This window comes from Ambystoma mexicanum, chromosome 4q, assembly GCF_040938575.1.
Source record: "Ambystoma mexicanum isolate Mex_15411 chromosome 4q, UKY_AmexF1_1, whole genome shotgun sequence".
NCBI lineage: Eukaryota > Metazoa > Chordata > Amphibia > Caudata > Ambystomatidae > Ambystoma > Ambystoma mexicanum.
Window position 1 is genome coordinate 1,178,771,915 of NC_090928.1, and position 16,432 is coordinate 1,178,788,346.

The 16,432-nt window shown below is 42.9% G+C and overlaps 1 protein-coding gene across 1 annotated transcript in view; it reads right to left on the minus strand.

Moving 5' to 3' along the window:
• The window catches only part of GLP1R (glucagon like peptide 1 receptor), a 676,904-nt gene that overhangs the window by 316,151 nt on the left and 344,321 nt on the right, over positions 1-16,432 (minus strand). Inside the window, exon 4 of the mRNA XM_069607308.1 lies at positions 15,667-15,826. Coding sequence (XP_069463409.1) covers positions 15,667-15,826 — 160 coding nt within the window. The remainder of the gene's footprint in view (positions 1-15,666; positions 15,827-16,432) is intronic.

Below are 16,432 nucleotides of genomic sequence, written 5' to 3' on the forward strand. Positions count from 1 at the left end.
TATAACATAGCTGGCAAGTTCTTTAATATCTATTTTATTGCGGGCTCCCACACCTTCATTTGTAGGAAAAAGGTCCAAACGCAATCTGAGAAACTGCGCGCCTTTGTGCACGAGGGCTTTTTTAAAGATACTCGGGTATCTCATTTAATGGTTTCTCCATGATAGAGACATGAGTAAACAATGTATATTTCTTGCATTGTCGCAGTCTAGATATCCCGTTGTTTCTCCATAATTTAGTTTTGATATCATTAGGATTTGATTTCAACATTTCCCAATCGGCCCCTAGAGAGTTCAGAACAATTTGGCGCGAGTTGAACCACTTAATAATAGGCATTCAGCAGAATATTCAGCATTCCACTACAGGGTGCCCTTAGAGACCAATAGAATTTTTCTAAGCATGGAGATCATTTTCCATGTGGATATCACCTCTAGGGAAAGGAAGTAGCCCCAGTGTGGAGAAAATTCTAGCAGTAGGCACTGGTGGAGTAGTACACTCTGGTGCATAATTATTACACAAAATGACGCTGGCTGTTCATCTAAGACAGAGGTGGGCTCGCCAGCTGTCAACACTAGGACACTCATTTAAAGAGGCATTGGTCTAACACTGGATATTTAATGTTGGTCTTTCTTTCAATCTTCAATGCCTTTCTATATTTGCATTTTAATAATACCATCTCTTGTCATAAGCAAACACCTAAAGAAAGAACATGTATCTTCTTGTTGCAATTTTGGAAGGATATTGCCCTTTGACATTGTAAAATGCCACCATATATCACTGAGTACATAACTTCTGTATGGTGGCAGCACAGCACAACTCAGACAGGATTATCAACATCATTTACATACACTAATGCAATATGTTTTTTTTTAACAGTTATGAAAAATACATGCACAGTACCATGCTTGATGTAATAGCTGAAGCAATGCATTTCAAAAAGAGGGGCTTCTCACACAAAATAAGCCTGATAGTACATTCCGATGAAGAATCATTGCAGTGAAAGGTATATGGAAGATAGGTATTTTGTCATAATTTCCAAAGGATAACCTTGGAACACACAAGTAATGAACATGAACAAACATTGAAATACATGGAAAATTGTCACCAAAATCAATCAAAGATGTTCGTCGGGAATATATAGGGAGAGACACAATTGTGGAGGAAGCCAGGTCCTCTGGTGTCCTTCAGCTGCTTAGTTTGAGCTGAAGGTGGTACCTGTCCACCACTGTTAGATATGGGATGTAAGTCACACTTTAATTCCAGCATTGGTTTTCTCCAGGGGACTTCAACCTATGTCTGGCAGATGTTTTGGACTACAGCTCCGATGAACTTTAGCCAATATCTGTACAGGATAGGGCTGGTGGGAGATGAAGCCCAAAAATACGGCAAGCCAAAGCTTAGCTCATTAGGTTGTGCTGAAGCACCCCTTGACAAACTACCAGCTACACACACCTGCGGCTAACACACTTACGTCAGCTAACCATCATTACGCATGGAGCAAACAATGCTGATGAACATATCAGGTCCTCGCTATAGAGGAGACATTTGTAGGCATTTCATTTCATGAGGCCCAATGGGTTCCCAGGCATGTGCTCCACTGAATCAACGAATGCAGTAACCGAGCACCCACGATCCAGGGGTTCCTCTCTTCCATTGGTTGACCTCTCCAATGGATCGGAAATGCTTCAGGAATGTCTGACCTAAGGGATTCATCACTGTGTCTGGAGATTCATTGGAATGTGTTAGGGAGATGTTCTGAAAATCCTCAATTGAGGGGCGTGAGATCATCTATCCTATGGAGTGTTCGGACAACAGGGTAGATGTAAATACCTCTATGGTGTAGCAATGGCTGAATAGCTGTGGGCCTTTAGATCAGCCATGGGCTTTGGCTCATATGTGATGCTCTAGCACCACTTTCAGCATCTGTTTTGTGGTTTGTAGTATTGGCAATGCTTTAGCAGCACCACAAGGTTAAGCTCCTTGGGTAACATATTTGGAATGGTATTAGTTTTTACCAATTGGAGACACGTTAGCCCCACCTAGTGAAGCTACACATTTTGGTTCACAGGGCGTGCTTTAAAACCTCCATTAGATTTGGTCTAGGAATGGCACTTTAGCACAACCATTCATTTTATCTTTTGAGCAGCCTTTTAGCTCCTAATACAGGTTTCCATATATGGGATGGGTTACACAGGGACCGCAGGCACAATTCAGGTGCGCCTACAGCTCAGCACTGTGAAGTGTGGATGCGTTATCTTTGAATAGAACGCATCTACAACAGCCTCCAACATAGTCCACACACTACATTTGATCTCTCCTAATGTAGGTCTGAGGCTCTTTCATTTTGGGCATCTGTGCAGAATGTTTCTATTTCATCAGAGCATGAAAGGGCCTGAGAAGAGCCCAGCCTGTGATGCTTTTTGACTGGTGCCTTATTCATTATTGTGGACCACTCCCTCTACAGAACGCAGGTGTTTGGTCCACTAACAATCTCATGACAATTGAGGTCAGCTTTTGACTATGTTAACAAATCCCTACTTTGGAGGAAACTAGAAATGTGGAGTGTCCCAGATGGGCTGCTAAAAGTCCAAAAAGCACTGCATAGTGACCCTTATTTATATTAGAGTCCTGTTGAAACCCCGGGGTGTATTGTCCAATAGAATCGAGACACATAGGGGGTTGAGACAGCGATTAATTACATTGCAGTAAAAAATAAAGAGACAATAAGTGAAGGGGTAAAAATAATGCAATACAAAAATAAAGAGGGCAAAAAACAGTGGCAGAATGAAAAAATAACCAAATATAGTCAATTATATATTAATGCAGGTTTGAGTTTAAATGGGGAAACAGGTCAAATTATCCCCCCGTAAATGATATTAGCAAGGCAAAAGTAGGTATAATGTAATATGAGGAACAAGTTACTGAAAATACATTTAAAAGCCACAAAACCACTATTCTAAATTAATAAAGGGCCACTATATGGCAGTCACAGACTATAAACTAGAAACAGTCTGCATGTACACATTTATTTATTTATTTATTTATTTATTTATTTGTTTATTTATTTCTTGCATTTGATTATATGCCCAAACCCATGGGTATCAATCACAGTGTAGGTTACAGGATTACTTAAAGACTTTCTGGTTACAAAATAAGCTTTCTGGTTACTTCAAAGACTTTCTGGTTACAAAATACAGACGGTTAAGCAAAAAGCAGTCTAACATTTACAGGATTACTTACATCACTTTCTGGTTATAAAATAAACAATGTTAAAACAATAAACAATATAAAAATGACATTGTCGATGAAATGTTACTGGGCCAGAAGCCTTATGGTTTTCTAGGAGGGTTAGAATTTTTTAAAGAGCCAGGTTTTTAGTAGTTTCTTGAAATGCATATGGGAGGGCTCCTTGCTTATGTTGGATGGTAATGAATTCCAGATTCTGGGAGCTGCTACAGAGAAACTGGAGTTACCTGTTCTAGAGTTCTTGAAGCGGGGGATAGGTAGGCGGGTATGGCAATTAGATCTAAGAGATCTACTTGTCGATTTACGCTTGAGGCATTGGCTGAAGTAGATCGGGGCATTTAGGGTGATACATTTGTGAGTGATGGTGGGTGTTTTGTGGAGTATTCTAGCTTGTATGGGCATCCAATGCACCTCTCTCCTAGACGGTGAAATATGGTCCCTTTTGTTAATTCCAAGTGCTGTGCTTAGTGCTTTGTTCTGTAATAGTTGCGTTTTGGTTAGATTGTTCTTAGTGGTACCTAGCAGGAGTATGTTGCAGTAGTCTAGCTTGGACAATATGAGGGCTCTTTTCCAGGATGAAGCAGTTTTGTGGAGTAAGAAATGGTCGACTGAGGGCAATGAGTTTCGCTGTGTAGGCAGTGGATGAGGCAAGTGAATTGATATGTTCACACATGGTGAGACTGGATCCATGTATACATCTAATGTTTTAACTTGGTTTAAGATGGTGATAGGGGTGCCATAATATGCCATAACATAATATGCGCGATGTAAATGTCTTGTCAACATTTATTTAAAGTGTTAATATTGCTGTATAAATGTGTTTGAATGTTTTCGGAGCGATAAAACCACATATAACACCCTGACTGGTTGACCTCTACATGTCAGAGTTGGGGAGCACATTTGTTGGTATAAGCAACTTGCCACCCACATTTTGGAATATGAAAAATAACATGGCTTTCCTATGCCTATGATATAATCCTTATTGATCAAACTCCCATTGGCCTTCAGCGCCTGTTAAAGAAATTTGCTGGGCAAATGGACAAAAATTTGCTAGAAATGAATACAAACAAAACGTTACGAATGCCCCCTAATTCCAACTGGAAGAGTGACGCCAGAAGTCCCGAGTTGACTAGACACATGACCTATTTGGATTTACATTCCTTCACCCGAAGGAATCTAAGTCAACTGTATGATCTTTTACAGCCCCAAATCGTATTTTATGGGGCACAGATGAAGCGTATACAAAATTAAGATTCTGTCAATTCTCTCAGATTTCCCTCATACAGTTTTAAAATGTCACGGTAGAACCGGGCTTGTTATGATCCTGGAATTTGAATTGAGGCTATTGGTATAAATTAAAGGTTTTTGAGGGAATTTATGGAGGAAAGTGCTTGATCTGTCACACTGCACATGCAATTCTGCGATAAGGTATGCATTGGGCCTGACTTCACTTCAGGCTCATGTGCAATGGAAATCATTACTGTTATTCTATACATTGTTGGATCTGTCTAAGAATTCCATGTATGAAGATTTGAATTACATCCTAATCGAAGCTATTGACAGTGACCTAAATTGGTTTACAGCCTACTGTGACCGAATACTTTCTTCTATGACCATTACCAGGGAAGATTTTTTGACAAACCCCATTAAAATCAAAAACAAATTGTGGGACCTATTTGATTTATAGTGATCTGGATGCCACTGAGAAAAGACAGGCTATTCTTCCACCTGACCATAATTGAGTTCCCTAATGCAGGCCTACGGAAACGCAATCTTGAATTGTCAACTAAATATCCTGCTTGTTGGAGAGATCAAAAACATATGGAATGGTAAGAAGTGAAAGCAGCAAACCTGTATCTTCTGCAAAATGGTGTTTGAGGAAACTTGGAAACATCTGATCCAAGAATTCATCAGAACCTATGATCTTCGAAGCAGATATTACCCATTTTCTAGCTGATGTAGGCCTCTATAACTCTGAGTCTCTGTGTCACAGGACATGGGCAGGCAATCTGTTGTCTCTATCGACAGCTGGGGTGAGAGTTATAAAGGCGATTTTATCACAACAATGATTTTTTGTAACAAGATAAACCAATGAATTTATAATGCTAAGGAATATGGAATACCTGGTTTTTAGATGTGAAACGTTTTCTTTTCTCTTTTAATGTGTCTATGCAATTGTAAAAGGTTGACTCTTAAGGGGTTTTTATTCTAGTAATGAATTGATGTAAAGAGATATGTTGATGGGTTTAAAAATGTTATGGAGTATTGTACATGTTATACCTATTTGTAAAGCTATTTTTGTTCTCCTTTTGTTTATATGTGTATACCTAATTGTGAAAGGTTGATAACAGCAAAGCACAACAAAAACATTTTAAAAAACTACAAGTTCAATTACCTCCTGCAAACAGGGAAAATCAGTGGTATTAAGCGCGTTAGTTATAAAAGAACAATTATAATGGTATTTAAATAATTTAAATAATGGAGGGAATTCGAGATCTATATCGTAGCATTGATAATGCCTTTTGAATTTGAAATGGCGGTTAATTATCTCACTGTTCCACCCATGCTTAGGTCCCAATGTTCAAACAAACTTTGAATTACCAGCCATCTGAGTATTAGCATGGGGGGAATAACTTTATCGGCAGTTTAATTTCTGACTTTTATATGGTATTGTTTGTTGGTATCATGGCTACATTTGGTATAAACACAGTTGACGTGGAGAAAACCTGCGGCACACAACAACTTTTGTTGTTTGTGATATCCATGATCAGATTCTGCAGTGCCAGGACGTTACACAGGCAGCACCGGGAAACCAGGCGGGACACTTTTGTAATCGCTACAGTCCTTATACTGTTAATCTTTTAAAAATGGTATTCTAAGACTAGGAGTCAAACCTACGTAATGCCACTAAGTAATGCCAAGCTCCACCTCTGAGCCAAAACTAAGCAGCCTACAGCCACCTACTATCCTTTCAGCCATGCACATTCCATCCCTCTACTCAGACACTCACTATACTCACATGTGTGCATGTATAAGGCAGTGCTGAAGTGCCAGCAAAGAGCCAAACCCCAGAAATTGAAATTAGAGTGCCTTTTCGTGGATGAATACCCAATAGTGGTGAGGTTAACTGAAGAGGTCTCAAGACAGCAGATAAGTTGAAGCAGGAGAAGGGAGCCGGTCTCACATTGCATCAGGAAGGAATCTTGGGGCAGGATCCTCTTAGCTGTGGGATCCACTCGGTGAGAATCAGTGCACTTCCCCAAATGTGTTCAACTGTGGGATGCCATCTTTAAAGGGAATACGGACATACACGTGTGGTATTCATTCATTGCGTTGCATAGTCTATATCATGGCAGAATCCATGAATGCCTCTGACCGACCAACAGATTACACTCACATGATCTTTTGAGGTCGACACATTCATATGCAAAAACCCTTCTTTTCCAGAATAACATATTCCACGGTACATATATCAACCACAGTACAGTGATCCACGGTACATAGATCAACCACAGTACAGTGATCCACGGTACATAGATCAACCACAGTACAGTGATCCACGGTACATAGATCAACCACAGTACAGTGATCCACGGTACATAGATCAACCACAGTACAGTGATCCACGGTACATAGATCAACCACAGTACAGTGATCCACGGTACATAGATCAACCACAGTACAGTGATCCACGGTACATAGATCAACCACAGTACAGTGATCCACGGTACATAGATCAACCACAGTACAGTGATAGAGGCTATCACCGCGTCACCACAAAATGACTGTAAAGGAACACTAGGCTCCTTCCCAAACCAAACCTGAAATATGGGCAAAGGGAGCACACCAAAGACTTTAGGGAGTGGGCCCACTAAAGAAAAGTGCCTATTTTAAACGTGCATAGTATCTTTCTCCTTTTTGAAGTAAGACACGTTCTGTACAGCACAGATGACTAGAGGCTCTATCTAAAATGTCTGACTCATAGAACCTAGGCTGATGTGCAGTGAAAATAAACGGGACTTTGTAGCCTCACTCATTCCATGCTATGCATTAATCCTAATGGTATCTGTGTATTGGGAACTGAACACCTACACACGATTGTTACATTTAAACTAGCTAAAATTCTGTATGCGGAAATACATCATTATCTCTGAACCTGATAGAGTAATTACAATTGGAGGCTCACCACTTATGACGGTGGTGTTTTATTTCCTTGGGGGACTGTAGTGCCTGACTCAAAGCAGGGTTGCATACCTCTGGTACATATTCTTTTTGTTTGTATGTGCAGTCCTTTGGGCTCTGCAATAAACATAGTGTGCCATGATGAGAAGCAGCAGGGCATTAGAAATCTAACCCTGCCACCTCTCATTAGTGCAATAGCACTGTAGACACACTCACTGAGAGGAGAGGAGTCCCCTCCAGTCAGTCAGCGTGTTCACATTGCGGAGAGAAGGGGAGGACTATCCGGGCTTATGTGGCAGCATGGCAGGTGTTGAGGGTGTAAACGGGTAAGGTAGTGTGTTTTTTATTAAATGTATATGTATATTTGCATGCATGTATATGTGTGTGTGTATGTTGGTGTTTTTGTTTTCATGCATGCGCGTATGGAAGGAGTTGTTTGAAGGATGTGTTAATGTGCGGGTGAATGTGTTGCATGTGGGCACATGTGTGAAGGGGAAGCGGGACAGCTACATAGAGGGGTGGGCTCTGCCATGCCCTGAGCAGCCCCCACCCACTGGGAGTTACTGGTAGCATGGCATTCTTTTTTGCTTTACCCTTAATGAACAGTAAAGATACTTTATTGTGCATCAAACATAAAGCAAACATGATATTTGTTATTATATGGGTAGACTGTCAGACTTTCAATGTAGGGCAGTCTAGCAACATAATAACATTTTTCAAGGGTAACACAAGCATGATAAATGTTATTATGTGGACCTACTGTGCTAATCGATCCACGAAATAACACTTATCATGCTTGCTTTACCCTTGATGTAGAGTACTGTTCATCATGGGTAAACCAAACATGATACGTTTTATAACATGCTAGACTGGCCTACATTGAATGTGGGACAGTTTAGCAAATTAATATCACTCATGATGCTTGCTTTGCATAAAATGGAGAGAAAACATGATAAGTGTTAGCAAGGGTAAAACAGAAATGATAAGTGTTATTATGTGGCTACGCTGTCCTACATTGCAGGCCAGCCTAGCCACGTAATAACATGTATCATGTCTACTTTACCTTTAATGTCCAGTAAATGCTACTGTGCGCCTAGGGTAGAGCAATCAGTTTAAGTGTTATATTGTGGCTAGTGTGGCCTACATTCAATGTCGGCCAGTCTAGCCTTGTAACACTTATCATGTTTGCTTTACCCCTTGATGACAAGTACAAAATGCTATGCTATATGAAGAACGTATATGCAAAATGGCACTACTAATCATGCCAGTCTGCATATACTTTCTTAATGTGGCATGGCAATGTGTATTTGCCATCAAGTTTAAAGCAAACATGATAAGTGTTATTACGAGACTTGACTGGCCTACATTGAATTTAGACCACTCTAGCTACGCAATAACACTTTTACTGGGCGTCAAGGGTAAAGCAAGCATGATGAGTGTTATTACATGGCTAGACTGGCTTACATTGGTGGCTCCAGTCTGAACATATATTTGTATTAATATGTCACTGCATTTGTGTACTAACTAAGGGTCACATTAAAAATAATTGTGATTACTTGGTACACTGACCTATGTTATTATTGCCACTCCAGATATTAGTGGCATGGCATTTGTTACTAGTTAGGAGTCCTAAGATGGTAATACTGCCACATATTTGTGCAGCCTGAATGGACATGTATTGGCACGGTCAACATGAACATGTTTTATGTACTGGCATATACTGTGGGCAAAAGCATCATGGAAATGCATTGAAAAATGCTCCTGTACAACTTTGGTGATTTCCATCTATATATTTTTTTCATGTGCTACCATACAAATCCATTTCAATTGTTGTGGCACGGTGTGTACACAATTTGTCACAGAAAGTGTGGCAAAATGCACAATTTTAACCCATTATTTCTTTTTCAATCTTCTTGGGAGCAGAACCCCACTGAACCGCAATCTTGTTTGGTTCTGGCTCCCTTGCTGTGCTCGGTCACTCCTACATATTCACACCAAACAATTACACCACTCCAAATTCACCAGCCACCACTGTAACTGTAACTCTACCCTCTCATTTGAGTCCAATGCTTTCTGAATCAATATATATATGGTTCAATGTTACAAAGATTTTACCGCTAGGTGAGTGTTTTTAAAAATGAAATGAGCACCACACCCAAAATGCCTTTTGTATTTTAGTGATTCAAGCATACAGGACTTTCATGACAGGCATATTTGTCAAATAAAAATACCTGCGGTCATTATTATGTTCACTCAATTTCATGCAAATTAGGCTGGAAATCTAAGTAGTGTTCTTTATCCCCTTCTTCTTCATCCGATGTGTATTTTGCAAGAGTACAATAAGAATGTACCAGACTGTTTGTATTGAAATGATAACCTTCTTTCAAACAATAATATATATGGGTGTTGTAGGTTTGTAAACATACACAAGAAGGTCTGGGAGCCCCTCTGCTGAAAACAAACATGTCCAAATAACATGTTCTATGGGAAAGTACCCACTTGGGAGGTTCTACAACCCCGTTTTAGCTCACTGTACCTTTCACAGAGGAGAAATATCAATTTGCATATCAGTCTGGTCCCGCCCACTCGGGCAGTGCAGCCCCGAAATAATTGGCATTTCTCCTCTGAACAAGACTATCAACAGCAACCCAAGACACATGTTTTGGCCTGGCTGGGCCTCATCAGTGAGGTGGAGCTGTGCCTTTTCAAAGCAAACTTAGCAAGGGATCCAAGTCCAAATTACCCTGGGTAATTTAGGGTGAAACCCCAAGTCCCCAAACATACAAATCAAGACCTAGGAGACACTCTACCGAGAACAGACATGGCCAAATATCCTGTTCTATGGTAAGGAGCCCACTTTGGAGGGTCTACAACTTTGCTTTAGCTCACTGTGCCTTTCATAGAGGAGAAATACCCATTTGCATATCAGTTTGGTCCCACCCACTCGGGCAGTCCAACACCAAAATGTTAGGCAATTCTCCTCTGAACAAGAGTACCAACAGCAGCACCAGACATGTGTTTCAGCCTTGTTTGGCCTCATCAGTGAGGGGGAGCTGCGCCTCTCGAAGCACAGTCAGCAAGGGTTGCGCGTCTTGATTACCATGGGTTACCTAGGGTGAAACCTAAAGTCCCTTAACATACACAAAAAGGTCTGGGAGCTCCTCTACCGAGAACAAACATGGCCAAATAACCTGTTCTATGGGAAGGTGCCCACTCTTTGAAGGGTGCAGTGAGCTAAAACATGGTTGTAGACCCTCCAGAGTGGAAGAAATTCCATAGAACAGGGTATTTGATCCATGTTCGTTCTCAGTAGAGGGGCTCCCACACTCAGGTTTCATTTGTAACCTTGGGGTTTCACCCGAAGGTAAACCCAGACATGGACCCCCTGCTCACTGTGCCTTAGAGAGGCTCAGCTTCACCTCACTGATGAGGCCCAGCAAAGCTGAAACACGTGTCTAGGGTTGCTGTCGATACTTTTGTTCAGAGGAGAATTGCCTAGCATTTCGGTGCTGGACTGCCCTTGTAGGTGGGAACAGACTGATATGCAAATGATAGTTTCGCCTCTGTGTAGGCTGCAGTGAGGAGCTAAAACGTGGTTGTAGACCCTCCTAGATGAAAGAAATTCCATAGAACCGATTATTTATCCTGTGTTCGTTCTCAGTAGAGGGGCTCCAACACTCATGTTTAATATGTTATAGGTTTGAGCTTTGCTCAGTAAGACACGAAACATTCTTATTGTAAGAAAACCTATACTGTAAGTGATATTTAGAAATTAACATTGCAACATTTCATAAAGATTACGGTTGGTACAAATACATCATTTCCCTTTTTTAATAGCTGCTTTTGCACGCAAAAAAAAACACAGCTTGCCACCGATATATCAGTGTTTTTCTTTTGTCATGCAGCTGTCAGCAACGGCTGGGGTGGCCCAAGCAAACCCACCCCTGACAACCCGACCCTCACCCACACAGAAAAAGACAAAGGGCCTCATTACACGGTAGGCGGAGGACCAAGGTGCTATTAGCACCTTGGTCCATGCCAGTAAAATACCGGTACCGCCTTGGTGGAAAGGGGAATTACCGCCCTATTCCAAGGTTGGTGGGGCGGTAATTCCCCCTTCCCCCATTGCCCTTTCCCATTCCCATTTTTGCCCCATAGGGCTCTATGGGAATGGGGAAGGCGCTAATTACGGTGCCACAAGTTGCGGTACCGTAATTAGCATCCTGGTCCCTTTCCGGGTTGGTTTTTAACGCCTGCTAAACAGCAGGCGTTAAAGTACCTACCCGCAAAGGGACCTCGAAGTAAGGCGGTAAGACTTTACCGGTACCGGTGCCCTTACCGGTACCGGTAAACCCTTACCGCCGTCTGTGTAATGAGGCCCAAAGACACAGAGTGACAGAGAGAGAAGCAGAGAGATAGAGTGAAGGACAGCAGGTGAGAGGGAGCGCTAGAGTAGTGCATGTTGCTAGCCTGCATCACAGAGATGTGTGATATAGAGGTAGAACTGTGATGTGTAGGGGGCATGTGGCACTACATACTGCCACATGATACCAGATATCTCTAGCCCTTGACCTCCTTTTGGATGAAAAGACACTGACAATTGCACTTCAGCTAGTGCTGGTTTCCTGTGTATTCTTAGCATTTGCATGTATCTATCGATTAAGCATCCCAGTTACAAACACTATACATAAGATCAGCACGCGCTACATAAGATCATGGAATCAGACGTGCACACGCAACAGAGCATGCAGAGTTTGTATGTCCATTACTCTGTCTGGGGAGAAGAGAGACATTTGGGAAAGTAGCTCAAGGTGGAAAAACAGACGAGCCGATGACAGCGCGCATTTGGGAGCATGGCCTCTGCTTTGAAAAGGCCTCACATTAGCAATCTGGTGCCCATCCACAAGCTCCAGCAGTTCAGCGACTATAGACAGGCAGTGCCGGCCCCAGGTCTGCCAGCGCCCTGTGCAAGGTTTATGTGCCCACCACAAATGCAGAACAGCAGGGGGCTCAGTACTGCACCCCCTGCTGTTCTTGGAAGGTGTGCTTAAGGGCGCCTTGCCTCCGGCTCAGTGTCAAGTAAACAGCGCCTATTAAAGAATCACGCTGGAGGCAAGGCGCCCTTTATTTTCTGCACCGATGGATGGGGCACCCTTGTGCGGCCACACCCTCATAGCGCACCTTGAGCCGGCGCTGCAGACAGGAAGCCAAGTGCAGGGTCAATGTTAATCGGGGCAGTATCAAAATAAAGACTGGGACAAAAAAGGTCTTCCAAGGCATTAGACTAAGATCATTTAAAATGTTACAAAATATTTCAGGTTTTCTTTATTCTCCCATCAAATTTCACTAAGGGGGGTTGGGGCGAGGCACACTTCTGATTCCTCTACTGAATAAGAAGCACACATCCGCTTCATCCTCTCATGCCTATTTTATAAACTGCATACAGTGGGCCTCATTACACGGTAGGCGGTAAGGGTTTACCGGTACCGGTATTTTAACGGTACCGGTAAACACTTACCGCCTTACTACGAGGTGCCTTTGCAGGTTGGTGAATTTAACGCCTGCTTTTTGCAGGCGTTAAAAACCAACCCGCAAAGGGACCAGGGAGCTAATTACGGTACCGCAATTTGCGGCACCATAATTAGCGCCTTCCCCATTCCCATAGAGCCCTATGGGGCAAAAATGGGAATGGGGAAGGGCAATGGGGGAAAGGGGAATTACCGCCCCGCCAACCTTGGAATAGGGCGGTAATTCCCCTTTCCACCAAGGCGGTGGCGATATTTTACCGGCATGGACCAAGGTGCTAATAGCACCTTGGTCCACCGCCATCCGTGTAATGAGGCCCAGTGTGTGAAAAATGTACTATACCCTAGAAACATGCCTCAGGATTTTCCTCAAAACGGTAATTGGATATTTGTGTTATTTATAGGGTGGCATGTCTTTGCCATGCTGTAAGTGTAACCAGGGTCAGACTGGGGCATAACATTGTCTCGGGCACCAGCGTAAAAGAGGCCCACGGTTGCAAATGGGAATTCATTCCTTTTGTGACACTGTTTGTGTACTACCCAAGGGGGAGTTTTTTGATAAAATGTGATGCAAATTGTACATGTTAAAGAATATTTATTCAGCAACATGGGTCAAAAAAACAATTAGCCGCACATTGAAGTAACTCATCAAACTGGCTCAAATTGGCCAAAAAAGTTGTCCACTTTGAACCAAAAAACGGGCCCACATAAGTATTTTGAGTTTTTGGTTCAGCCATTAGCCTATTGCCCTATAGGCCAGTCTGAGCCTGAGTGTAACGCGGGTCCTTCCAGCACCGCACTTGCATTCCGGCTAAGTATTGTGCTGCTGGGAAGGTACCGGAGTGTACAGGGTGTGGTAGTGGGCGGTAAATGAGCAGGAAAGGTGTTGATGGGGGCGGGGCTAGGGATGTCATATGTCCATTGCAGAGGAGGAGGAAGTAGTGCCGCTGTGGGAGATCGAGGTAAGTGCGACGGGTGGAGACAGTTGGATCAGGGGGATGAAGGGGGATGCAACCCCCCTCTTCTTGTCTGCTTGGTAAACGCGGTGGGGAGTCTAGATGGGACCCCTCTTTGAGGAAAAGCAGTGGGACGGAACACGCATTGAGAGAAAAACGTCAAAGTATTTACTGTGCGGGAAAGACCCGCTCAGTAATGCACATAAGCTACATTCCTTATCCTAGATGTATAGTTTATATTTGGCTTAGATGTGATTAACCTCCAAATGTATGTTATGCTGTGGGGTCTTCTATAGCATGGTATGTGCCGTTTCCATTGTCTTGTGGTGTTTTGGGCACTATACCAGGACTGTTGGGGGTGTTTGTGTGTTAACGGGAGGATTACAACATTCATGTTGCTAAAATGGTGGTGTAAGGCATATCTGAGACACAGTGGTTGACTGCGTGTAAGCATTTATGTGCTATGATGTGTTCATGGATGCCCTAGGGCTTTGGCGCTTTATAAGTAAAATAACATAACTTAACATACAGGGTGAGATACATAGGTGGTTAACTTGCTTTACAGCAGATGGCATCTGTAGGCACCATCCCAGCTTGTGTGGACACCATTTTGAAGATTGAGTTTTGAGGGCCAATGATAGAATGCGGGTGACGGGTGCGCGTGGACAGCTGCTCTGCTTCAAGGATAAACCTGGGTAGCATAGTGATCCTGATGGGTGGTGCTAGAACTGCACAGTCTCTTCAAGATCAGTGGGGTAACTTTGCTGAAAATGTCGGCGGGATGACATGACATCTAAATGAAAGGGGCACCTGCCAAATGAGTTGGACAAAGTGGTGTGCCACAAAAGTTGAGGGTGGGGGGACAAAGACCCTTGTCCCCCCCACCCTAAAATGACGCCAATGTCCAAGACGCTGTTGTAAAGGAACATGGCTGCCAGTTAGGATGTGAGGCTGAGAGGGAGTTGTTAGTGACGGTTCAGTGGGCGCCTCAGGACCGAATCAGTGCCTAGCAGTGTGGGCGCTGGTACATACAAACACAGAGAGACCAACAGGCACAGTCTACTACTATAAATGGCTCAAGTGTTAAAACGTTACATGTTTGTGTGAAAAATAGTAACACTTAAACAGAAATGAAGAGTAAATAGTAGAAACTGAAAAGGAGACTTGAAAATGAGCAAGATGGCAACAGAACATAGACCGAATATAAGGTCAGACTTTAGCCGGGCACAGGAGACACAGATTCATCCGTCTCCTCATTTTACATTCTCACAGTGTGTTCTCTATCCCCAATGACATGGGACACTTTGATTTTCAAGATGTTGGTCATATGCAAAAATGTTGAACTCACATCTCTTGTCACTAAGTACAGTTTCTTTTTGATACAGTGAACCTTTCAACTATGTATGTTATTACATGAATGGACATCATGGACTGTTATGAAAAGAAACAACTTGTTTTCTCTGCACACTTTTTTTTTTAAAAAGCTAATAATAGTAAGCTAAATGAAAAATTAAAAGAATTCGTTTTACATATATCTTTTGAGTCATGTGTTTAGCACCAGCAAGCATGTTGCTTTTCTTAATGGTTGCCCAGAATGACATGTGTTCCCATTAAGGTCTAAACAACCAGTGTACACTGAATTTTTCCCGTACACCTTTCAGATTTATAGAGGGGAGGACAACCCCTATGTTATAGCACAGAACATAGAAAGCAGACTAGTCAGTGGTAAATCAATTGCAGTTCCCATTTCATTACTTACCCCATCCAACACAGAGGTATAGCCGGAATATCCTTTGCTCGGAAAATACAGACAGAACCAGCAGCGTGTGCAGGTAGGCGCCCTCCACCAGCAGCCAGTAGTAATTGGCGGCCACGCAGTATTGCATCATCATGAACACCAGCCGGCAGCTCATGGATTCCTGGAAGAGGCCAGAAGCAATCAGAAGAGCGAGCACACATGCTAACATGTGACATTGCTATAACGAGTTAACACCCCAGTCGCAAATGGAAAACTATGATTGTGCACGCAGACCCTATAAAATGCGGTAATATCATGGCCACCAGAGCAATGGCAGAGGCTAGGATTCTTGCAAAACCTTCCACCGGACTGTTTTTTGCTGTGTAGCATCATGGCAGGTAAAACTTGAGGGAATAGGATTAAGGGGGAAGAAAGCACAGCCACACTCAGCGAGGCTAGCTCCGGGGCCTTGTTTGCAGCTGGTCGGTCACCCGGCAATTCTAACTCCGGGTGCGGACTTCTCCCTGGAACAACAGGGGGTACTTCTGCTAGCATGAGAGCAGAGGAAAGGGGAGAGAAGCTATTGTTTCTCTTTAAAAGCATGTTTCTCTTTTCTTTTGAAAGATGGGTAATCCCTTGGGATGGGGAGAGGAAGAGCCAGAGTGAGGCCATGGAGTTTGGTAGAAGGCCTTCGACTTGATCCGCCATTTTGGACCCTGCTGGTCCATGGTGACAGCTCATAGGCCGGCGAGGACACACGTGGCGACAGATGCAATTAACCCAACTG